General features: G+C 54.1%; 1 protein-coding gene across 3 annotated transcripts in view; it reads right to left on the bottom strand.

Annotated features, from left to right (window-relative positions):
* Nucleotides 1-265: 265 nt before the first annotated feature.
* The window catches only part of KIRREL3 (kirre like nephrin family adhesion molecule 3), a 399,979-nt gene continuing 375,838 nt past the window's right edge, over nt 266-24,406 (bottom strand). For 2 of the 3 annotated variants that reach the window (XM_071449858.1, XM_071449860.1), the window contains 7 exons: nt 19,163-19,263; nt 18,884-19,082; nt 17,451-17,486; nt 14,528-14,635; nt 8,943-9,052; nt 2,083-2,169; nt 266-1,170 (listed from right to left, as the gene is read on the bottom strand). In XM_071449858.1, the coding sequence (XP_071305959.1) occupies nt 727-1,170; nt 2,083-2,169; nt 8,943-9,052; nt 14,528-14,635; nt 17,451-17,486; nt 18,884-19,082; nt 19,163-19,263 (1,085 nt within the window). In that variant the 3' untranslated portion in view covers nt 266-726. The remainder of the gene's footprint in view (nt 1,171-2,082; nt 2,170-8,942; nt 9,053-14,527; nt 14,636-17,450; nt 17,487-18,883; nt 19,083-19,162; nt 19,264-24,406) is intronic. The other variant, XM_071449859.1, reaches the window with a different exon arrangement.

The following is a 24,406-nucleotide window of genomic DNA, read 5'->3' as shown; positions in this document are numbered from 1 at the left end:
GGGGCTGTGAGATGCAGGGAAGGTCGCCTGTCCCCATGTCATTGTGTCCCCTTACCTGTTTGTGATGCCCCAGCTCCTGGTTCCCACGCTGGGCTTGTGGGGTCCCAGCTGACCCGTGCCTCAGTTTCCCTCCACCACCGGCCGTTTCTGCCCCATGGGGCCTGCCCCAGGAGGCCATGGCACAGCCAGGCTGCAGGCCGGGTGTGTGCCGGGGCAGAGTGCCGGGGAAGCCGATGTCCCCGCGGGGTGGCCATCAGCCCAGGCGTGCCACGAGAAACACCTCTTGTATTGACCGCGGTGCCGCGATACAGCGGAGAGGCCCTTCCCGGGGAGTCCCTGTCCCACCGCCGTCCCCACCTCCCGTCCCCATGGCGGGACCCCCCCGACCCCCCGACACGGACTCTATAAGTATGGACACCGAACACCACGAAGGGAAGGGAGGAGCCGGGGGCAGGGGGCAGCGGGAAGCGGAGGCGAGCGGCTGTGGGGGCGCGGTGGGGCCGGGGCCGTCCCCAGCCCCGCCGAGGGAGCGGCTCCCCGGGGCTCAGCGCGTCCTCGGCGGGGTTGTGCTTAGCGTGTGCCAGGGAGGGGGATGCTCGGCCGGTCCCCTGCCCCAGCCCTGCTCCAGGGGCCTGGATCCGGCTGCTCCCAGCGCCGCTGCCGGCGGTGCCGCTGTCCGAGCAGAGCACGGCGCCCACGGGAGGGTCCCGAGCGTCCCCGAGGGGCTCAAACGTGCGTCTGCATCCGCCTCTGCAGGGGCCGGCTGGGGTCTGAGTTTTGGGAAGACGACTGGGAGTGGTGGGAGGAGGACGCGGAGGCCTTGCTGGCCTTGTCGAACTGCACGTAGCCGTCCTGCTTGCCGCTGCTGCTGATGCTGCTGTCGCACTGGGTGTCGAGGAAGGAGCTGCTGTCGCTCATGGAGCCACGCTGGAACTCGCGCTCGCACAGCTCGATGGAGCTGCTGCCCATGCCCAGCACGAAGCGCTGGCTGTAGTCGTAGAGGCGGCTCTGCCCGCTCAGGGTGCTGTAGATGTTGGTGAAGGACATGCCCGTGGGCACCCGCTGCTTGCCCGCCGGGCGCAGGTCAGCCGGGCAGCCCGACAGCGAGATGGTGGGGGTGGAGTGGTGCTCCTTGAAGGTGTTCACGCTGTAGTAGCCGTTGGTGGGGTCCTGGGGGGTGGGAGAAGCGGGGCAGGTTGGTGGTGGCCTCTCTGGGTACCTCCCTGGGCATTTGGGGTGCCCACCCTGCCCATCCACCTGGGACACGCGAGACTTGTCAGAACCATGGAATATGCTGAGCTGGAAGAGACCCACAAGGACCATCCAGTCCAACTCCTGGCCCTGCACAGACACCCCCACAATCCCACCCACTCTCTGTGCCTCCTGGAGCTCAGGCAGCCTTGGGGCCGTGCCCATTCCCTGGGGAGCCTGGGCAGTGCCCAGCACTCTCTGGGCAAGAACCTTTACCTGATACCCAACCTAACCCTCCCCTGGTACAGCTCCAGTTGCTCTCTCAGGTCCTGGTGCTGGTCACAGAGAGCAGAGGTTAGAGCTGTCCCTCAGGAAGAAGCTGCAGACCCTGATGAATCTCCCCTTGGTCTCCTCTAGGCTGAACAAGCCAAGTCACCTCAGCCACTCCTCATATGAACCCTCCAGACCCTTCCCCATTTTCATAGCCCCCCTCTGGAGGACACCTCAACCACCAAACCATGCAGCAATGTCTTCTTGTGCCACCAGTGAATTCCAATCTGCTCAGCCCTCTCCAGGTGGGGATACAAGTGCCCCTTGCATGCCACTGTCCTGACACCAGACCTTTGTGTTAGCTTTAAAAGCTGCTGGGGCCACAAAACATGCCAGAGCCTCTCTCCCTGCACAGGGACAGCCCTCTGGGACAGGCCACCACCGGGGACACGGCCCAAGGACAGACAGCCTGGCAGCAGCAGTGCTGGGTGAGGCTCTGCCCGGTGGTGGGCACGGGGAGGGTCCCCAGCTCCCCGGGTGCAGCCCCTCTGCCAGGAGTGACGGGGGGCTCTGACCCCATCTCTCGCTGGGGACAGAATCAGGCCCCAGCATCCAACCCACCTTCAGGTTTTGAAACTCCTTCTCCTCCTCCTTGAGCACCTCGAGCTGCTTCAGCACCGAGTCCTGCTGGAACTCCCCCCGGTCCATCTAGGAGAGGAGGCAGGGTCAGCATCCAGCACCGCCCGACCCCCGATCCCCATCGCCCCAAGGCCATGGGGGTGAGCCCCGCATCCATCACCAGCCCCGGGGCACTGAGAAGTTGCCACCAGCCGGGTTCAAGGACTTGCCCAGGGGTGCCCCAGTGGTGTCCGAGGGCGGATGCCCCAAAGCCACACGATTCCCTGGGTTACAGATTGTTTTTCCAATTGTTTTTCCCTGTTTAGGACAGAAAAAGGCAGGCTGATGCAGAAAACGAATTATTTACCGAGATGAGGGCTGGGGCTGCACCCGCCTGCCCAAAGCAACACCCCCAAAATCGCCTGGTTGTTTTTTTGTTTTTTTTTTTTTTTTTTTTTTTTTTTTTTTTTTTTGTTCCCCTTCTTTTCATCCTTTCCTCCTCAGCTGAACTTGGCCGCCTTATTAGTTTTCCTTTGAAGGCTGGCTGTGACCGGGGGGAGGCGGAGAGGAGGGGCAAGGTGCACATTAATTACACCACAGCTTTAATTACCCTTCCTTCAGCACGCGGGGCTGTGCAGGAAGCAGGATAATTATCAACCAATTCCTCAGTTGCCTTTTTTTAGCTTCTCCCGTATTCGCCCGACGCCTCCAGCCCAGCTTCTCTGGGATCACAGCCCCACAGCAGCCCCAAAATCCCCTTTTATTGCCCAAATTCTCTCCTCTTTAAGATGGTAAGTGGCTGTGGAAATTCACCCCGCGGCACTTGCTGTTCATCTCCCGAAAGCCTTTGATGTGGCTGTTAAAGGCAATAAATTAAAGTACCTGAGTTTTCCTAGGGAAAAGAAAGCCTGTATCAGCCATTGATTTACCAGGATAAATACAAGTGTCGCCGAGGATTAAACGAGTGCAGCTAAAATGGGACGTGGAGGGTTTTTTTTGCTCTGCCAACCCCGGCGACCCCCTCGATTCTCTAAAGCATCTCTGCTAAGGCAGACTGGGGCTGTTAACCCTATCGGAAGGGTTTAACGGGTCCCAGCTCGGAATGAAAAGCAAAAAACACTTCTTGGATTTGGTTTGGTGGGTTCAGATCCAGAGATGGAGAGGGCAGAAGGGAGGTGGGAACCAAAGGAACAATGCCACTGTGACCAAACCTCCCTGGAATTAATGATGTCGGGTTTGATGGGGTGTTTGAAGCCATTTTAATTGAGCCATTTATTTTATTTAAGCCATTGAAGTGATGGTGGGAATGATCCAGGTACTGGGATGCTCCCTGCGCTCCGTGGGGACCCTGCTTGTCCCCTGTCCTCTCTGAATTCGGCTGCACCCCGTGGATTTGGGGACCGCAGGGAGTCTCCACATGAGGTCCACAAAGCGCCACCACATCACCGAACCTTCAACTCCCCCATTACAGCCGGTCATTAACGTCAACTTTATTAAAGTTTTACACCGTTAATTAGTGGGCGGTGGGATCCTCGTTAGTGTGATTTCCTCTTTGTCATCACTGAGTCAACACCGGGAAAGGACCGACCTTAAGTTCACTCCACCACCAATATTAACGGGGATTATGAAGGGGGAGAGGAAAATAGATGGAAAAAGATGCCTGAGAGTCCTGGCATGGGATGCCCCAGCGGAATTCCCGGACTTTTTTCCAGAGCCGTCCTTTCTCCAGCCAGGTGACAGCACCAATATGCTCAAGTTCATTCCATCACCAATATTAACGTGGATTATGGAGGGGGAGAGGGAAATAGATGGAAAAAGAGACCAGAGATGTCTGAGAGCTCTTGCATGGGATAGCCCAGTGTCATTCCTGGACGTTTTTCCAGAGCCGTCCTTTCTCCAGCCAGGTCACAGCACCAAAATGCTCCGGGCCTGATGGCTGGGGGTACACCCGGCTGTGAGTGCCACCATTCCCCCTGCCAGGACCTCATCCTGCCTGGCACTGCCAGGGGCCAGCAGCTCTCCCCTGCCCAGAACAGCGGGCACTGCAAAGCCCTGCCCGTGTCCCAACCCTGCTCCTGGGTCAGCAGGGATGTGACAAACTGCACCCCTGAGTGTCACTGCCTCAGTTTCCCCCGCTGCAGAAGGCAGGGACCCCCTCCAGGTCCTGAGGCATCCCCTCTGTACCCCAAAGTACAGAGATAAACAGATTCAGGGAAGATTTCAAACCGCAATTTTCAAGCCTGAAGATCTCCTTTTGGCAGTGCTCATGGAGGGAAGCATAAAGAGAGGCTCAGAGCAGGACAGTCTGACAGAATGTAGCATGTTTTAGCAAATACACACCCAGCAAGGCAAAATGCAGCTGACAATAACTGCACTCGGGGAAAAACTGAGCCCTTGCATGAACAGATGAAATAATTGTGAGTGCAGTTTCCCTGGAACAGTGCTCACAGCAACAGAGAGTTCCAGGCTGGCAGTGAGTGGTAACATTTTGTGTTTGCAGCCTGTGGGATTAATTTTCAGAGGAGATCTCCTGACCTTCAGATGGGCATGCCATTTGACCCAAGAAGTCTCCTAAAACCCACAGTGTTAACTTTTATTCAAGATGCTCTCCACTCCAGCTCACGGCTGGGGATTTTGGATTCTTCAAAGGATTCCTGTAATCAGGGAGTGACAGGGGCACTGTTCCTTCGTGACCTTAGGTCCCCACTGACTGTGAAAGACAACTTTAACTGGCTCCCCCCGCCCCGGGGCAGAGCAAAGCGCCTGCCCAGGCTCCCCCAGCGCCGGGAGCAGCGGGCAATGCCGAACCCCCGCTCTGCTGGTGCGGAGCTCTCCCGCGTTTCACGCCACCAAACGAAGCCTCTGAGATGGAGAATCCGACAGGATATTAAATTCTTGGCTTTCATTAGTGGACACAATATGTTTTTTAAAATGCTGCTTCAGGTTCCTGAGTATCCTCCAGACCCGGCGGGCTGGAAGTGCCTCCCCCCGCCTCGCTCCAGGTTTAATGACAATATTTCCGGCTGGGTGGGTAATTGGATGCCACCCGGCTGCCACTTGTGCGGGCCAGACGTTACCAGGGTGAGGGATGTTGATGGCGATTCTCGAGCAGCGAGATCCTCTGCTCCCAGGGAGGGAACAAACCCATGAATAAAGAACCCCTCTGGGAATTCCCAGCTCCATGAAGCTTTATCACCTTCAAACACCGGCTCTGGCGTCGGTCGCCCAGTGATGTTGGCTGCCCGCCTTGTCCCACCTCTCCCCACAATCCTGCTTTGGGATGGGCTGGTGCCGCTGGAGGGGCCGGTTGTGAGGCAGGGATGCTCCCCGAGCCTCCCGGCCGAGGCTGGATGTTGTGGAGACGCAGTTCTGCCCAGTTCAGACCCGCTCTGACAGCTCAGGGCTGCCCGTGCTTCCCGGGGTGGGCACATGGAACACGTCCCGGCCCGCGGGCACGGGGGAAGGCAGAGAAAGGGGCAGAGAAAGGGGCAGAGGAAGGGGCAGAGAAAGGGGCAGAGAAAGGGGCAGAGAAAGGGATGCCGAGTCCACTGGGCTGCAGGTAGGAAGGAAAATCACCCAGAATGGAAACTCTGCTTCTTTGATTTTTCCTCTTCCACCTGTCTGGAAAAGGTGTCTGGTGCTGGTCACCTGTGAAGGCTGTGAACGAACTGAGAACGGCCCTTGGAGCAGAGGGTTAAAGGAGACAGGAAAAGACAAACCTATCACTGGATTGATTATTTTGACTGTCCCAGTCCAAATATGAACCACAGGTGATGCCTGAATCTGCCTGGCCGCAGTGGGGCATGAATGATCCAGAAGGGAGGAATGATCCAGGGCAGGAGATCTCTGTCATTCCCTTGCCTCCCTGTCACTTTGGGATCGTCTCTCTCTGCTCATGGCAGTGGGGATGGCTCCTTTGGGATTATCGGCCCCATTTCACAGGTGGGGAGGCACGGGGTCCCATCAGCCAGGAATAAACCCAGCCGTGCTAAGGGGCTGACCACACTCATCATCTTCCTCCTCACAGCTGCCGTGCCCGTGCAATGCGTCCCGCAGCAGGGAGAACGCGGCTGTTGTGGTTTATTTTCCCCAGGATCAAACCCTTTACCGGGCTCCTTTGCCTGCAGCCACTGGAGCTGGCAGCCTTTTCCCTGCCCGTAGGCACCGCCTGGCAGAACAGCTCTCGGAGCAGGGGGTGGAACGCCGCTGAGGCAATGTGAACATAGGCAAATCAGCCAGCGTGACGCGTATCTGAAGGTGTTAATGAGTTTATAGATGCATGAATAATTACTCGTGAAAAGCACGGTGAGCTGCCGAGGTCACAGATGGCTGGAGAATGACAAGACAGCGTTTGTGGGGACGGAGAGTCCCGCTGGCACCTGCGGCAGAGCGGGACACGGGGCGACCGAGCACAAAGGCACAACCACGGCGCTGAGGAGCCTGAAATTCAGCAGGAGCAGCTCCGGCTGTGCTGGAGTCAGGGCCTGGGATGGGGTTGGGATGGAGAGCAGCGAGGAGCTGTTTGCCAGCGTGGCTGCTCCTCATTAACATCCCCGTTAATGATCTCGAGCCCGAGTGCGGCACTGACGGTCACAGATATTGAACTGCAGGGTGCGATGGACACCGTGAGGGCGAGATCATCCCAAGGGATGGAGATCTCACAGGACGCTCGCAGAAGGCAAATGGGGAAGCAGAGGGAATAATGCTGGCACTGGGAGGGGGGAGAGCTGGATAATCCCGGGGTGAGGGGAGGGAGGTGCTGGGCACTGCCCGCCTCCTCCTGCTAAAGAGGTCTCACTGTTCCCCGTCAGCAAGGAGGAGTTTTTAACTTGATCCTTCATTGCATTGACAAAGTTGGGGCATTTTATCAGGAACTGTTTGGCATCCAAAGCTGGGTGTCTGATGGCTGGAGGAGGATGCCCACACCAGCTGTTGGACACAGCAAGGAGGGGGATGAGGGACAGAGGCAGGGGGCTCTCCTCAGACTCTGTGGAGAGAAGGAATTGGGGAGTATTTCCTGGGAACGTGCTTGCTGAGGGCAGATGAGGGTGGGGAGGCTCTGATCCAGGCAGGGGAAGGGGCTTTGATGCCTTCTCCCAGCAGGTAGGATGTCCCAGCTGTCCCAAACCCTGCCAGCACCAGGGTCAGAGATCATGGACCGTCTCTTCCAGCTCCTGAACGGCACTGATCCAATGATGTCATTTCCAACTGCTCTATTTTCAGGAAAAATGCCTGGATTTGGCCAGGAAAGGGAAGAATTGCCCTCCTCCAGTCCAGCCAGACAGGGAGTCTCTGCTGTGTCACATCTGAAAGTGCTCAGCTTTAAGTGTGAACCCTGTTTGCACTTACACAGTTCCACTGTGCTGTGACCAAACCACCTCTCACCAGCCTGGCTGATTAACCAGAGGAGCTCCACAGCCTCTCCCTGTAAGGCATTTTTTCCCAGCTCTCAAACAAATATTGTCATTTTTTCTGCACCATTTCCACCCTGCCAGAATCCTCATTGCAACGTGCCCAGCACAGTTCTGCTCCCAGCCTCACCAAGGCCCAAGCTGATGTGAAATCACCCCCTGGCTCCTGCAAATAACCTAAGAAAGTGCCCAGGATGGCTTCCAAGATCCTGTGCTTGAGCTCCCACCACCATCCTCTTCCTTGTTCACTCAGAGTGGGAAATGTTCCATTCTGCTGAGGCTTTGTGTGTATTTCCAGTTATGGTCTGGAGTGGGATTTGGGTTGATCCCAGATGCCCCTGTGGGAGCCAGACCTGGGCTTGGAACTGCTGATCCCACAGATGATGTACAGGGTCCCATGAGGAGAAAACTTCTCATTTCCCTTCATCCCAGCAGATTGTTCCAAACCCAACCCCAGCCTCCTCTGTCCTTCCAGCCTTCCAAATCCCACCATGGACTTGCAGATTTCTCAGGGCAAAGCCCGACTGGGAACGAAGGGTCGTGCACAGGAACCCCAGTGGTGCTGGGATAAGTTGCCAGATCTCCACCTCCTCCTGCCTCATTGTTTGGAGGCTCCCTGGCTGTCTAAATACTCTGGCAATCCTGACAATTGCAGCGAGCAATTCCACCCACTCTACGATGATCAGCTTTGCCTTCCCACCAGGCATTCATGGAACAGCTTTTGCAGGCAGGACATACAAGTGCTGCCCAAAAATTGAGATTTAGAGGAGGAAAAAAAACACCCATCAGCCTAGAAAGCAGCCACTGGCTTCTTCAATCCCTTCCCCCTTTCCCATCTGCTCTTTTATCTCTTTTTTTTTTTTTTTTCAGGATTCTTTGCCATTTTTCAGCTTCTATTTGTCACCAGCAAGTGAAAGCCAAGGCAGACTGGGGCTGAGCCACCGAGAACAGTGACCACAGCGCACAGAGTGGTGAGGATGCTCAAGCTGCGTTTCCCGGCTCTCAGCCATCCACCCCTTGCCCTGCCCGTGTCCGTCGGTCCCCTCGGGTGAAGGCGGTGGCCTCGGGAGGGTGACAGCTCCCCGGTGTTACAGACCCAGGGGCCGGCGGGCCGCACACCCAGCCCCGTGCTCGCCTTGGGCACAGCCCCGCTGGGTGATAAGCTCGTTATCACCCCGTGCTCGCCCTGCCCTCTGCAGCTTTCCAGGTGCGAGGTGGCAAATTTGCTTTGCAATTAGCCCGGCAATAAACCCTTAGCAGCTCTCCCTCCTCGTTAGCCAAGTTTCACTAGAGGAGTTTTTATGGCAAGAGAACGTGGATCTCGAGAACAGCATTTTTGGAAGAGCATCTTTGCCTCGAGTGGTTATTAGGGGGCTGAACGACACGTGTCTGGGTTTGTTACCATCAAACCTTGCCCGGAGCAATTGCCTGGGGAGGGAAGGAATTCCTTACCATCAGCTGCTTGATGGTCGGGTGCTCCTCCGCCTCCCTGCCCGAGGCCGGCTCCTTGTGCACGATCTCCACGCGGATGTCGTTCTTGGCAGACACCACACCCTTGAGATCTGCGAAAAGAGGGAGAGGGACGAGGGGCTGAGCCCGAGCTTCTGCAGGGACATCACTGAGGAATCCCCGCAGCACCTGAGAAAATAAACCCGGCTCAGCGAGCCCACTGGAGAGCTGAGGAGCAATATTTGTGTTGCCAGAAGGTACGGACAGCTCAGACTATTCCTACAGGAATTCCTTTTGGAGCTCACGGTGGTGAAAAATGCATGTATTTTATGATTGGCTTTTCACAAATATTAAAATGAATATTAGATGTGTTATGTTAAAAAGTAATGCTGTATTAATTCTCTTAAGTAGTGTGTTCAATATAGTTTTAGGTTATTAAAAGTGTTAAAATAGAAACTATGCTATGTAGGATACTTTTTTAAAGAAAGGACTCACAGCAAAATAGCAGCCACAGGACACCTGAATCTTTCAGAGAAAAATAATTTATTGCCCCATTATCAGAAGAAACTTCTTCTCACCTCGAAGGTGCTGTTAGGATTCAGAGGAAGCAGCTGACACTGCCCAGACAGAATCCTGTGTTTGAATGGAATTTATCCATTTACCTCATCATGGATGAGGTGTATGAATATGCAACAGGCTGTTGCTTTTAAGGGTTAATCCTCTGTTAACGTGGGGCCTTTTTTGGGCTCGTGTTGCCCAGAAAAAGGTACCCGGACGTCTGGAACTCTTGGTCTCTATTGTCTCATATTGTCCTAATTCAATTTGTCCAAATTATTATTACTCTAATTGTATTACTATTTTTATAACCATTTTATTACTATTAAACTTTTAAAATTTTAAAACCAAGTGGTTGGCGTTTTTCACATGGTGCTGTTACCAGGGGCTGGGCTGTAGCAGAACTGCTCCCACAGGCAGTGAAGTCATTGTCCAGCCTGCTGATCCGTAGGAAATACTGCTCCTGAGGGATGGACCAGCTCTGCCCAGGCTCTGGGAACCCCTGAGAAAAGCCTCCCCCAGTCCGGGGTGCAGACAACACACGGAAAAGGCCAAGCCATGAGCACAGATGTAGCCAGGGACAGCTTTATCATCTCCAAGCAGCCTGGAAATGACAATGAGAGAAGAGAGCAATATTCTTGGAGAAACTCCCTGCCTTCCCTGAAGGTGTCAGGCGTGCTTTGAACAAGTCATTCCAGCAGGAGGAAAGCGCGGAGCAGCGGGAGCAGAGCGGCGGCGCAAAGCCGAGATGAGAAGCAGAGATGGAGGCAAATCTGAGCAGCGAGACCTCGACAGCTTTGAAGCTGTCCCCCAGCCACGGGCCTGGCTCTCACCTCCCGGGATGGCTGTGCCAGCCCTCCCAGACCCAAAAACTGCCTTGAACCACCGGTTTGTCAGATCTACCTCCAGCTGACGGATCCAGCAGCGCCCTGCCAAGCCAGGATTGTGGGGACCAGTCCAGAAAAGGCTGGACTGCCCGGGAGTTTTATCTCTAAACCAAATTGAATGATGCAACTGACACCAGCTCGAAGCTCTGTCCTTGAATTCATCTCTCCCAGCATCCCCTGTCCTCCACACCTCACCAAGTCTCAGGGCACAAGGCAAAGCCTTGCACTGGGAACTTACTACAGCTTCTTTTTTTAATGTTGTCCAGCTGGGACCACGTTCCTGGTGCTGGAGCCTCTGTCTTTAATCACAAGGAGATGCTAATCAGTGTCTTGCAGCTCCTCTCCCAGGAGTGTTCCCCCTCAAATAACTCTGGGCCGTTTAGTCACTGAAGATATAACAACAGTAACAACAGATGTGCAGTAAATTTTTTTTTCTTTTCCAGAGCCTCCAGGCTCAGTGTGTCTGCATCTGGTCCTTTTTTTTTTTTTTTTTTTTTTTTTTTGCTGCATTTTCCCAAAACATGGTCAGGAATTGCCTCCCCCATTGCTGTTAGTTGTGGTCAGTGGCTGGGGCAGGAGATTCCTTTCCTTCTCCAGAGTTACTCTGGGTCACTGTGTCCCCCTGACACAACAGTGCCTGCAGCCTGCACCAGGTTGTTGTTATAAATGATGGCACAATGCTCCAGTATTTGTCTTGGGAGAGGAATCTGCAGTCATCCTGGCAGGAAATGAGTCCTTCTCCTGCTGTCCAAGTGCTCTATCAATCCCATCATTCCTGAGCTGATCTGTGTAATAACTCTGCACATTGCACATCACTAACAGTGATGAAATTCCTTTCCTCACCTTTCAGCCTGGTGTTCCCACCCTCCTGCCACCAGAAACAGTGGCCACAGCATTCAGCTGCCATCAGCACCTCAAAACTGGGGTGAAAGCCCATCCACCTGGCACATCCAAGTCCTTCCCTGCAGGGCTCTGCACCCTGAGTGTCACTGGGCTCTGGTGCAGCTGCTGGTGCTCCCAGTTCCCCCAAACCCAAGGAGAGATTGTTTTGGCAGCTTCCAGTGGCTTTTGGAGCCAGGTAAAGGGGAACTGGGTGGCCTCAGTGCCACCAGCACCCCATGCATGGAACTCAGGCTGGGGAATCCCACCTGCACTCTGGATTTGCTGCTGTCCCCAGCTGGGTCTGGTTCTCCCCTTCCCACAAGGTTTTGGGGAGCTAAGAGAGATCAGGGCAGGGATCTTCACTGATCTCTTGGCTGATCTTGTGGTGGTGTTCACAGGGGTCCCAGGAAGAGAGAAGAGATGATCTTGACTCCATGTTTCAGAAGGCTTGATTTATTATTTTATGATATATATATATATTATATTAAAACTATAGTGAAAGAATAGAAGAAAGGATTTCATCAGAAGGCTAGCAAGCAAGAAGAATGGAATGATAACAAAATCCTGTGACTGACCAAGACAGTCTGAAACAGCCAGACTGTGATTTGCCATTAATTAGAAACAACCACATGAGACCAATCCCAGATGCACCTGTTGCATTCCACAGCAGCAGATAATCATTGTTTGCATTTTGTTCCTGAGGCCTCTCAGCTTCTCAGGAGAAAAATCCTAGCAAAGGGATTTTTCAGAAAATATCATGGCTACATGATCTCTTACTTATTCTGATCCCAAAGTGAAGCCTTGTAGGGAGCACAGGGACCCCTGCCCTGGCCTGGGGAGGCTGCTGACCTCTCCCTGGGAATCACACTGCCAGGGGAGCAGCAGAGCAGGGAACACCCCCAGACCCAGCAGCCTGTGGTGTATTGGAGACCCAAAAACCTTTTCTGAACAGGATAGCACCAGAAACACAGCAGAGAAAAGGGACTTCAAACCCTGCCACCACATCCCCAGTGCCTTCTTTCCAGAACCTATCTTCCCAGCCCTGGTGAGGAAAATGCCTCTTTTTCCTGATTTATCAATGGGGTAAATAACACAAGGCATTTGGCTGGGATAGCCTTGTCCCCTCTTGGCTTTCCCCTTGAAGAGCAGCCCATCCTTGCATGCCTCCAGCTTGTGAGGGTCTAAATCCTGGCGTTTCCACCACGTCTGGGATCTGTTGTCATGGCATTCCTGTGAAACTGTGTGTCCTGTAAAGAGCCCTGCACCATCTGGTTCCATCAAACGAGAGGGAAATAATGAACCACACGCTCTCTGTTTCTCTGAAGGATGTGGCATGGGGAAAAAACTGCCCATGGGCATGGGAACACAGCTTGGCCCTGCTTCCTTCAGGTGCTTGCATTGGCTCTTGCTGCCAATTGACATCACACTGGCCTGGTCTTGGGTGCTGTCCATCAGCAATCCTTCCCAAAAAAGCAAGATAAATGGCCTCCCCTATTTAATTCATTAATTCTTGCTAATAGAGGCTGTGGGAGTTCAAAAAAAATGGGATAAAACAGGGAGAGGCATCATTATCACACTGAAAATTAAACACATTTCTGCAGTGGGGGGTCGTGCGTCCTTACTGAATCCAGGAGCAGCCTGGTGTCTTTGATGGCTTTGTAAACCATCAAGGGGGGAAAAATAAAAGAACAACAACTGGGTTTTCTGGCACCCACGTGAGGAGTTTGGCATCCCGGAATCCGCACCACGCGTCTGGCGCGCCGGGAGCAGCGCCAAGGATCTCCTCCTCTCCCCAGAGGCTTGGAATGCTCCAGACAATCACACTCTTCTCCCTCCTGCTTTGGTGCCTTTTCACGGAGCCAACAATCCTCCTTTAATTTCCCGGTGTCTTTTTAATGAGGCCAGACAATGCTGCACTGCTTCCCTCTCCTCCTCCTGTACCTGCTTCTCTAATGTCACTTTAACTTGTATTCCCACTGCAGCCAGACTCCAGAATGCACAAGTCCCATGAAAAACCCCTCTGCTGGCTGTCATTCCTGCCAGGAATATGCATATCAGGAAAGTTGGAATTAAAACAGAAGCAGAACTGTGGAGGGTTTTTAAGCACCGATGTGGCACAGTGAGGATGCTTCTCCTTCTTGTACCTCAGGATTCCTCCAAGGGAGAGATTAAGAGGTCCCCTGCACACCTCCTGAGCTGCTAACAGGGATCAGCAGTTACCCTGGCATGTCTTCCATAAACCCTTCCCTTTTCCCACAGGGCTGCTGTTTGCAGCAAACACTTGGTAGACCAACAGGAGAAGCAGCTTGTGCAGAGAAGTAAATTCAGTAAATTGTGTTGGTAAATTCAGGCTCTGATTTCTCCCTGCTCCACTCAATTCACCCTCTCCCCAGAGTTCTCCCCCCAGCCCTTCCAAAGGGGTGCAGCGAGTTGGGGGTGACAGTTACAGTGTGATCTCAGGGTTTACCTCAGAACCTCGGGTCCCTCCCCTGCAGGTTCCCTCCCAGGTGTGTCAGTCCCCTCTCCTTTCCCCTCCCTGACCCCTCCCAGCACTGTCTGTCAGTCCTGGCATTCCAGAAGGGCATCAGTGATTGGCAGATCCAAAGGATGCCCTCTGTCCCTGGGGGCACTGGGCCATCCAGGTGTCCTTTGTCCCTTTGTCCCTCCCCTCCTGTCCCTGCTTGGTGGCTCCCTGCCCCTTCCCTGCCCCTCTCCCCGGGGTTCAAAGGAGCAGCAGCCACGGGCTCAGGGAGTTCTGTGGGAGCTGGTGCTGCATTCAGAGGCCTGAGGGCCAGAATAAAGCTCTGGATCCAAAGCCTCCCTCAGAACCGACTCCTTTCCTTCACCATGGCCTGAAAGCTTCTCCACAGAGGGAAACCTGAGGAGCAGCCCCTGTTATGGGGGGAAGCTCCATCCCAGCACCACCAGAGCTCCTGCAGGCCTGGACTTGTCCCCACGTGCCAACTGCAGCACCCAGGCAGGCAAAAGTGTCTGTGGGGTGAAACACCACACACCCAGCCAGCCAAAAGTGTCTGTGGGGTGAAACACCACACACCCAGCCAGGCAAAAGTGTCTGTGGGGTGAAACACCACACACCCGGCCGGCCAAAAGTGTCTGTGGGGTGAAACACCACACACCCGGCCGGCCAAAAGTGTCTGTGGGGTGAAACACCACAGTGCCACTGTTTGGTTCAGCAGCAGGGCCAGACAAGCCAAGGCATGTCCCGTACACAATATTGGTGATATTCCAGGAGGTGACACTTACTCCTCTGGGAGCGGGCGCAGCAGAAGGCGACGATGGTGGCCATCAGCACCAGGAACGCCACACCGGCCCCCACGGCCACCCCGATGATCACTGCCATGGGCACCGACTCTGCAAGAGCAAGGAGAGCAAGCGTGAAGCGGGCTGAAGGTCACAGAGGGGCCTTTTCCCCCAGGGACCCACCCCTGGCTACTGGCAAGAGGCCCAGTGATGAGCCCAGGGAGGGTTTTGGGGCCTCCTTCCCTGCTCCCCCATCCCTGCGTGGTGATGTGGGCACGGGCTGCCCGTGGGATGCTGCAGTTTATACAACCCTGCTCGTTCTGTGCCTCAGTTTACCCTGGGAGGAGAGGAGGGGGGAGCCAGAGGAGCAGATTAGCAACTGCTTTGTTAATGCCCTGCAGGTTAATGCATGAGATTCTCTAAAGGATGAAGTGCAAAAGAAGATTGTGTGTTAGTATTATAAAGAAAGAGAAATGACATCTGGGCAGGCTGATGGATGACTTAACCCAAGTCATCATTCACAGCCCCTCCCTATTTTATATACCAATTTCCTGCCTTCTCCTGTGGCTTATCAACTGTCATCCTTCCAAAATTCCTGAGGGTGCTACAAAGACTGGGACAGGAGGGATGGCCCATGCTGGGGCTGAGCACTGTGGGGTGGGATGTGTGGGCAGGGTCTGGGGGAGGCAGAGCACCCTCACATCCTTCTGCCTACAAGAACTCTGTCACCAAATTCCTGGTGGGGATTTTGGGCTGTGGCTCAGCCAGCAAAGCTGATTTATCTACGCAGGCCCTGACAGCAGCTTGTGAGGCGTGGGGAGGGTGGAATGGGAAATCACATTTATGGTGAGGGGGTCAGATTTGGAGCCCCAAAGCCTTTTTATCCCCCTGCTCTGTCTCTCCAGTTCCTCCAGGCACAGCTCTGACTTTGCAGTGAGTGTTGGTTTGGATTAAGGAGGGGCAGCAATGGGCAGCACTCACACTGTAGGACACCACAGCTGTGGGTACCACAAATTGCCTTCCTTGGCTGGGATGATAAAGCTGCATCCCAAAGACCCTCTCCCCTAAAGCTGCAGGTATCTCTAGGTCCCCATTCCTCTCTTTCTAAACACTCTGTAGGATCTTGTGAACCAAAAGAGGGATAACCCTGTCTGGGATGGCTGGATAAGGTGGGTGAGTGTGTCCTCACAACTTTCCTGGACAGCTCCTTGGAAGGTGTTTCCTTCTTGGAGGCCTTGCCTGGGAAATGGATGGGATGAATTTATGGAAAAATGTATGCAGAGAGGTGGTTCTCCTCAGAGGTCTGTGCAGGTGGGGACATGGATGCTGCTGGACCCTGGGGGCACAGGGGTGACCCAGCTGAGAAGCAAAGCCCAGGGGTTGTCACTTGACTGGGTGATACAGGAACTATTTCCCATTACCCATGAGTGTGGGGCTGGGGGTGGGCACGAATTTCATCCTGGACCTGAGAGCACAGATCCCACCTGTGCCTTCCATCCTTCCCAAGGGGGACACTCCCCTACTGGTGGGACTGGGGGCAGTTCTCATTCCACCAGCATCCACTGTGTAGTCAGCAAAGGGTGTCTTCCTTGTTTGTTATCCCTCTCCCAAGTGGGACAGGAGGGTTCTAAAGCCACTTCAAGGTACCCTTAAGCCATGGCTGTGGAGCTCCTGGGTCCTGAGCCCTAAGTTGGGAACTGCAGGTGATAAACATGTGGTGCTGATTGAGTTGAGGCTCTGCTCACACTTGATCAAAACAGAACTGACGTTTCTCACTTTGTGGCTTGCTCATGGATTTCCTGCTAGGGCTGCTGGTCCCTTGATGTGTCACATGTCACTCAAGCCAGGCCACTGGTGACACGACTCAAGTGGCCCTGAACCAATCCATCACCAAACCTCTGGGAGTGCCCAGCTGGTGAAAATCCCTTCAGTCCTCTGCTGGAGCTCAGGGAACAGGGGCTGCAGCTGGGTCCAGCTGCCCCAAGAAGCTCACCCTAAAATCAGCATCCTTTAGCCACCCTAAAGAAGCTCACCCTAAAATCAGCATCCTCCAGCCCAGCAGCTGGGCCATGGCACAAAGAAACCAGGAATTTTTGAGGCCGCCTGCTAGGCAGTGCTCCTGCCAACAGTGGCAGCTCCTCATGGGATTTTTTTGGCCTTCCAAGGGGAATATGGAGCAAGGGGCTGGAGAGGCAGGAGCCTGGCTGGCTCTCAGTTCTAGGGAATGGGATCTGCAGGGCAGAGCTCAGAGAGAAGCAGGTGGTGATGGGGATGAAGATGATGAAGAACCATGCAGGGAATGGGGTGTGGAAAATCTCCAGGGCTCTCCTGGGCTGGGATAAAGGAAACTGCAAAGAGGCAGTGACAGATGGGGATGGTAAACTCCTGTAGGGCTGGGTGAGCTGAGGGAGGGGCAGATTGCTGGCTCCCCCAGGAATTCTGCTCTGGGGCACAGGACGAGGAACCACAAGGACAGCACCTCCTGCAGATCTGCCCCAAGATCCATCCAAACCTGCTCTGGTGCCAATGGATGCTGGCCATCACTCTCCCACTATGCTGAACCAAGCTGATGTCTGCAAATGACCCTGGAAACATGGACTTTTCCCTCCGTTTTTGTCCCAAAGTCACACTCTGTGGGACTTCTGCAACATTTTAAACACGGCTGAGAAACAGCATCCCCCTTCCAGTGACTGAGGAACTGGGGCAAAGAAAGTGCTGGTTTCCAGAGTGGGTCAGTGGCACAGGGGGACTGGACCACTCCAGCTCCCCAGTCCTGCCCCAGTCACTGCCCTGCAGCTTCCCTGCACCCCTGCCTGCCCTGCCTGCCCTGGGGAAAGCTGCCGGGCCAGGAGGAGGACGCTGGGCCCTCAGGTGTGGTGGTGGCTGGGGACAATTCACGTTCACCGTCAGCTCATGATTTCCATACCTGCTTGAATACCAGCTCCTGATTTCATTTCCGTACCTGTTTGAAAATAAAGCAAGTGTCCACAGCCTTGCACAGCCCACGCGCCCACCGCAGCCTTCCTGAGCGCTCAGCCCTCTGCTCTGCTCTGCTCTGCTCTGCCTGCTCGGGGGCTGGCCCTGTGAAGGGGACCCTGCAGTGTCCCCTGTGCCACCCTGCGGTGTCTCCTGGCCTGGGCAGGGCTGTCCCCTGTGCCACCCTGATCTGGGCAGGGCTGTCCCCTGTGCCACCCTGCGGTGTCCCCTTGTCCAGGCAGGGCTGTCCCCTGTGCCACCCTGCAGTGTCCCCTGGCCTGGGCAGGGCTGTCCCCTGTGCCACCCTGCAGTGTCCCCTGTGCCACCCTGCGGTGTCCCCTTGTCCAGGCAGGGCTGTCCCCTGTGCCACCCTGATCTGGGCAGGGCTGTCCCCAGTGTCACCCTGCAGTGTCCCCTGGCCGGGGCAGGGCTGTCCCCTGTGCCACCCTGATCTGGGCAGGGCTGTCCCCTGTGCCACCCTGTCGGGGCAGGGCTGTCCCCCCTGGTGGCCCTGCAGGGACGCTGGGTGTGAGCTCGGCTGTCCAGCCCCCTCTGCTGGGACCCAGGCTCGCCGCCGAGCGCTGCCTCTGACTGGCAGACGACCTGGAAAAACCACTGGCTCTGTTTGCATTGGAAGAAGCCCAAGGCTAATTTTAAGGGGTTCATTTAGCTCTGATTTAATCTGGACGCCAGCCTTGCCTATAAATCACGGCTTAATGAGAACAATCCACCTGCCTGCCCTGGCATTTAATAAAATAGAGGAGAACTGGAGTTCCTCCAGGAGCTAAGCATTCCTCACACAGGCCATCTCCCTCCCCTGCTGTGGAGAGCCCCGAGAGTGGAATTTCCCTGGCCATCCCCTGGGAATTGCTGGGTGTGTGAGCCCAGCCCTGTGGGACACGCTGGCGTTGTGGCTGGTGGCCAGGATGGAGAGTTGCCACCAGTCCAAACGCCTTCCTCTGCTCACCCCATCACCGTGGAGCAGGGGCGTCTGCTGGGAGCAGCCACTCCTCTTTCTCCAAGGCTGTAAATGATCCTCCAGCCTGGGCAGTGACATCACCTTGTACTGTGGGACAGGGAGTAAGGGGTGCAGGATCAGCCTGTGCCCTCCAGCTTTGGCAGGACAGGTAAAATCAGCAATACCTTACCAAGCAGAGACTTTACAGGGTTTGCCCCTGCTCCTGCCCCTTTACCAAGATCATGTGCCTTAAGGATGCAATCCTGCAGCTAGCACAGCTGGAGCCTTGTCACCATCCTTCCTAATTTCCTCTGGCATCCCAAGAGCTCTCTGAGCACCTCCTCACAGCATGTCCCCACTCTCAGAGCCCAGCCAGGTGCTAATTCCCAGTGCCCCCAGCCCCAGCAGCCCCCAGCAGTGCCCACCTTGCTCCTTGAGCCGGATGATCTCGGTGTCAGAGCCAAAGCTGTTCCAGGCCGTGCAGTTGTAGATGGTTTGGAAATCAGCACGGACGATGTTGCTGATGGTCAGCGTGGAGATCACCCCCTCATCTGTGCTCACCGTCTCCACCGTGTAGCGCCCCGAGGTCCCAGATTCCAGAACGTTCTCCTTCCAGGACCAAGCCTGCCAAGAGAGAGAGGGGTGAGCCTGGAGCAGCCCCCCGAGGTGCTGCAGGCACCCCCTGTGCCCAGGGTGATACTCACGATCCGGTCTGGAGGCGGAGTGCTGCGGATGAAGCACTTGATCTGCCCCTTCTGGCCGTGCAGGGCGTGCTGGGTCTGCGTGCTGGAGATTATGGGGGGCCCTGTGGAGACAGGAGAGGCTGCTGGCACCCCGTGGGACTGCTGGGGATGGGGAGTGTTAGGGGAGCCCCAAATGGATATTGGAGTCCATGTCTGAAGGGCAGGGGTGGAGAAACAGCCCCATCTCCTCCTGTGATGGAGAACATTGAGTGGAGGCTTTGGGCTCTGCTGGGTTTTTGCAAAACCCCCACGACCCTCATCTCTGTACACCCATCCCTGGTGTAAAGGGTCCTTCTCCCATCTCCTTGGGGAGCCTGGCCTCTGAGAAGGGCAGTTTGCTGCAGGAGCAAAGCAGGATCCCATCCCACCTGCTGTTCCTCTTCTGTGCCCTCCCAGATTCATTAGCAACCATTAAACTAATTGCCCTCCAGGGCATTAAGGAAGATGTGGTGGAGAAGTTTCTGCTGGAAAACTTTAACACCCATCAGCTGGGCTCTCCTGTGCCATGAAAGGGTCATGAAAGGAGCCAAGGAGACAGGGTGGGAAAGGCTCTTCCTGAGCCAAACACCAGCTTGGGATGGGAAATGTCCTTGTGCTGCCTTGGTGAGCATCCTATGCTTGGGAGAAAAGGGATGGGAGAGGAGAGCATGTGGTGTGTCCCTCACTTTTCTAACAGCCCTGACGGCCCCAGGGGAGCAGCACAAGAGCTGGGATCCTAATTGCTGTTTATTAACCTCCTTAATTAAAGCAGATTTGCATTTCCATGAGTGGCTTGCTGCTGGCAGAAAAGACAACAGCAACAACTGGGCTGCAGGGCAGGGAGAGAGGGGTGGCAGGGGATGTCAGAACTCCCCCTTTGGGTGTTCACTTGGGGTTGCCACGCCTGGTTTGGAGTATGTCACTGGGTTTATCAGTAGTACAGCCTTGTGGATTTTTTCCCATTTTCCCCACCTCCCTGCCCTGCACCTGATGTGCTCCTTTTAAAAAAAGTCTCAGGGATTTGGAGTAAAGTGGAAAGAAAGATTTGCCTGGGTATTCCTGCCTGATTCTCATCCAAATCACCCATTTATAAATTTCAAAAATGCACAAAAATGTACCAAAATGCTAAATCCTTCACTCTCGGGCATTTGTACATACAGCTGCCTTTTGGAACTGTCCCAGTAACCCCTTCCTGCACCAAACTTGCACACTCCCCACACACTCCCCACTGAGGCACAGCCCTGTCCCTGCTTCCTTACACAGCTCCAAGGGGAGATGGATGGAAAACAAGCTCATTGAAGCACAATTCACTGACCAGTGACCACGGTTCTGGCAGCTCAGGAAATTACTACTGGAAGGGAGCCGCCATCAACATCAGGAATAGCAGGAGCTGGGCGTGAAGGTCAGGACTTGTTTTGCTGTAATGGACACAGCAGTACGGCTGTGGAAGCTTCTGCCCTTTTTGATCGAAGAAGGCAAAAAAAAAAAAAGACACTTTGTTGTGTTTTTCTCTCTAAATGCTCAAGATGTTGTTCTAGGCACGATCCCAAGGTGTGAGTTCTTGTTTATCCATCGCTGAAAGCTCAGCTTTCCCAAGGGTCTCAGTGGAGGTGACTCCTTGCTTTGCCTGAGGAGCCTGCTGAGGCCATTGATGCTCCTGCCCACCTGATGATTCCAAAGCCAGCAGAGGCAAGAGCAGTGATGGGATCTGCAGGCCAGACCTAAACAGTAATAAAAAGAACTGTCTCCTTTCCATTTTGATGGTTGTACGTTACTTATAAATTCTGGAAGTGCTCCAAGACTGGGTGACGCTAGAGAAAAATGGCTTAATAATCATTAAAAAGATCATTTTCCCCAAGGCGAGTGGATTTTAAATGGCACAAATGCCAATGGCTTTGGCTTTTATTATTGCTTCAGGAGTTCAGAGTCGAAGGCTTATCATCGTGATAATAGTAGATGACTAAAGACTATTTGTGAGATGAACATGCCCAGAAATAATAGCACAAAGTTGCAGCCTCTTCGCATTCAGGGCTGGTGTTTGATTCTCCACCAGGCTCTGGCTCCTTATGAAAGATGCCAATCTCCAGCTTGGCATTCAGCACTGAGTGTGAGACAGCCCACAGGCAGGGAAAAGGCTCTAAGCAATGTTGCTATGGATATAAATGATGGAGCTATTGGTGGAGGTTATTTTTAGCACCTCAGTGCCAATTTATTTGTGCGGTCCTGGCGGCTCACACAAAAGAGAAGTCTGAGGTGGAAGCCTTCAGGAATGAAAGGATAGGATGGCCTTGGCTTCTCCAGTCTGCTCGAGTCCATCTGAACTTTTCTCTCAAGCACTCAAAATGATTTTGGCAGGAGAGTTTTGTTTAACTCCTTGCTTCCTGCAGAAGTCTTGGGCTGGCTGGTTCTGCCTGGTGTTGATTACAAAGGAACACCACAGAATTATTTGGGTTGGGAAAGACTTTTAAACCCATCTCATTCCTGATCCCCTACCATGGGCAGAGACATCTCCCACCAGAGGAGGTTGTTCCAACCTGCCCTTGAGCACTTCCTGACACCCAATGTGCTCCTGACCAAGCGGGGTGGCAGGTCAACCCCTGCCCTGCTCCCAGCTCTCACACATGCCCAACTTCCTTGTTGGGGTGAATCCCAGGCAAATGATATCCTGAATTAATCACCTGGAGCTGTTCAGCCATTCCAACAAACTTCTCTTGCAGAACAAGGTGGGCAGGGGTGGTGGTCCCTGCTCAGCAGCCCCTGCCAAGCCTGGATGGTGCAGTGACAGATGGGATTGCTGCCGATCTGCCTGTGAAGGTGACCTTGGGGTGCTTCTGCTGGGGTGGGAGCTGTGACCAGGCTGGGTGCAGTCAAGAGCATCGAGGGGCTTTGGCTGTAAATCCAGCTGCTGCTGATTTATGATGGCACCAAGTTCCTCCTTTCCCTCAAGCCTCTGCTGCTCTGGCTCTGCCAAATGCTGCTGCTTTGCATAATCCTCCTTCCCACTCACCAGACTCTGAATCCTATCTGCATCCTTGCAGGCTGGTGGCCTTGGCTCTGGCATGGGGTTGGGCTGCTCGGCAACCACAGCCCTGTCTGAGGGAGCTGGGTGGGAAGGGCACAGGATGCTCTCCCACCCCACCATCACCATGCCATGATTTTGGATAATTTTGGGAGTGGATGGGCTGGTAGGACCACAGGCTCAGAGTGGGTTGGGTGATCCCTCAGTTGGGATCTCTGTGCTCGGTGAGATGGATCAGCCCCCTAAAATCCAGGTGCCCTGACCAGGGGCAGTGCAGCCAGCCCAGAACACAACTTCTCAATGCCTGATTTTTCTGTGACAGAGGGAAGCATCTGGTAATAACAGACAATTGTATCACCTTCTGGATTTAAAATCACTTCAAAATATGAAGGCATTCAGCTTCCCCCTTGAATTACATCAGAGCAGGCTTCCATCAGAATTCATCAGCTGGATTAAACACACTGTGCCATGCTCTGGAGCTGGAATGCTGCTCCCACTGCAGGACAGGCTGCCTCTTGTTCATGTGGGATGTGGGGATGCTGCTCAGGGGCTCGGTTCTCCTCACTTGGAGGGCCAGGAGATCATCCTGACCCGGAGGTGTGGGATTCTCCCTTGGTCCAACACCTGCAGTGACAACCTTGTCACCTTTGGGGTGCACCTGGCAGCATTTCCCATGGGATGGGGTGTACAGGCAGTGAGTTCTTGGCAGATGCTCAAGGCTGAGCAGTGAACTCCATGCATGGATTTCATTTGCTGCCCATCAGTTTGACCAGGCATAAACTGGGGGAAAAAAACAAGAATTGCTGGAGAGAAACTTTTCCAGTCAGTGCTGCATGCTCCAAATGCCCTGAGCTGTGGGGAGCTTTGCTCTGCTCTGCTCTCTGCCCTGTCCCTGGAGGTGTCAGGGAAGGAGCATGTTCTTCGTGCTAATTTGTTGCTTTGTTTTCTGTGAGCTCATTTAATTGTAATTAAAACCCAGCAGCTGCTGGGGAAGGAGACTGAAGGCACGAGGAGCTGAGTCCAAGTCAGGGAGTGGTTGGTTTTCAGTGGTTGGTTTTCAGTGGTTGGTTTTTAGTGGCTGGTTTTCAGTGGCTGGTTCTCAGTGGCTGGTTCTCAGTGGCTGGTTCTCAGTGGTTGGTTTTTAGTGGCTGGTTTTCAGTGGTTGGTTCTCAGTGGCTGGTTCTCAGTGGCTGGTTCTCAGTCCCTGCGTTGCCCTCAGCTTCCTTTTCTAGGATTATAGAAACCTGGAATAGTTTGGGTGGGAAGTGACCTTTAAAGGTCATCCAGTCCAACCCCTTGCCACGACAGGGACATCCTCAGCTAGATCAGGTTGCTCAGAGCTCTGTCCTTGAATGTTTCCAGGGAACTGGGGCATCCACCGTGTGCATTATCTATGTTTGAAATCAATGCTTGCCTGAGCTGCCTCCTGCTTATGCTCTCCTCTTGCAACAGTGAGTGGGGAGTGAAACCTGCCAGTTTGTCATGCAGGTGAGAGACAATGGAAAATTCATCCTCTGCTTACACCATTTGCAGCCTGCCTGGCTCTTTCCCTGCTGTATTTATGCTGAAATTTGTTACCAGCTGCTGTGAGGTCCTGGCCAGGGCCTCATTAAACTCCAGAGATGTGGCTGTGAGTCCAGAGCACATCCTGACACGGTGCTGGATGAGCCCCAAGCAGCCATGGAGATATCCTGACAGGAATCCTGACAGGAATCCTGGCAGGCAGAGTGTTCACAAGTATCCTCACAGGAATCTCACAGGTATCCTCATGTGGGATGGAGAGTGTGATTAGGCTGCTGGTCTTGGATCCAGACTCAATTCCCATCTCTCCAGGAGTACAATAGAGACAACAGCACTCTCCGACCTCGCGAGGGTTTTGCAAGATTAATCTATTAAAGATTTAAAGCTGCCAGCTCCCAACTACTCAATAAATCCCTGTTGATAATAGGGAACTGTGTGGGGCTGAGCAAATGTTGATTTTCTTTTTGATTTAACTTGTACATTTCCAGGCAAAATAATGCAAAATCCACTTTACTCCAATTGCCTGTATCTGTGATTCAACTGGGGGTGGGATTTGCTCCAAAAGGAAGTATCTGAGGGGGTAATTTGGGAACAGGAGCTGTCAGAGCAACAGGATCAAGGCAGGAAGGGAATGGGGGTAGGGAATGAATGGTGGTAGGGAAGCAGGAGAGAATGGTGGAAGGGAA

The sequence above is a fragment of the Agelaius tricolor genome, unplaced genomic scaffold (assembly GCF_023055355.1).
Source record: "Agelaius tricolor isolate 1412-34295 unplaced genomic scaffold, bAgeTri1.0.p SCAF_29, whole genome shotgun sequence".
NCBI classification, from domain to species: Eukaryota; Metazoa; Chordata; class Aves; order Passeriformes; family Icteridae; genus Agelaius; species Agelaius tricolor.
This window is presented reverse-complemented; position numbering and strand designations above follow the sequence as displayed.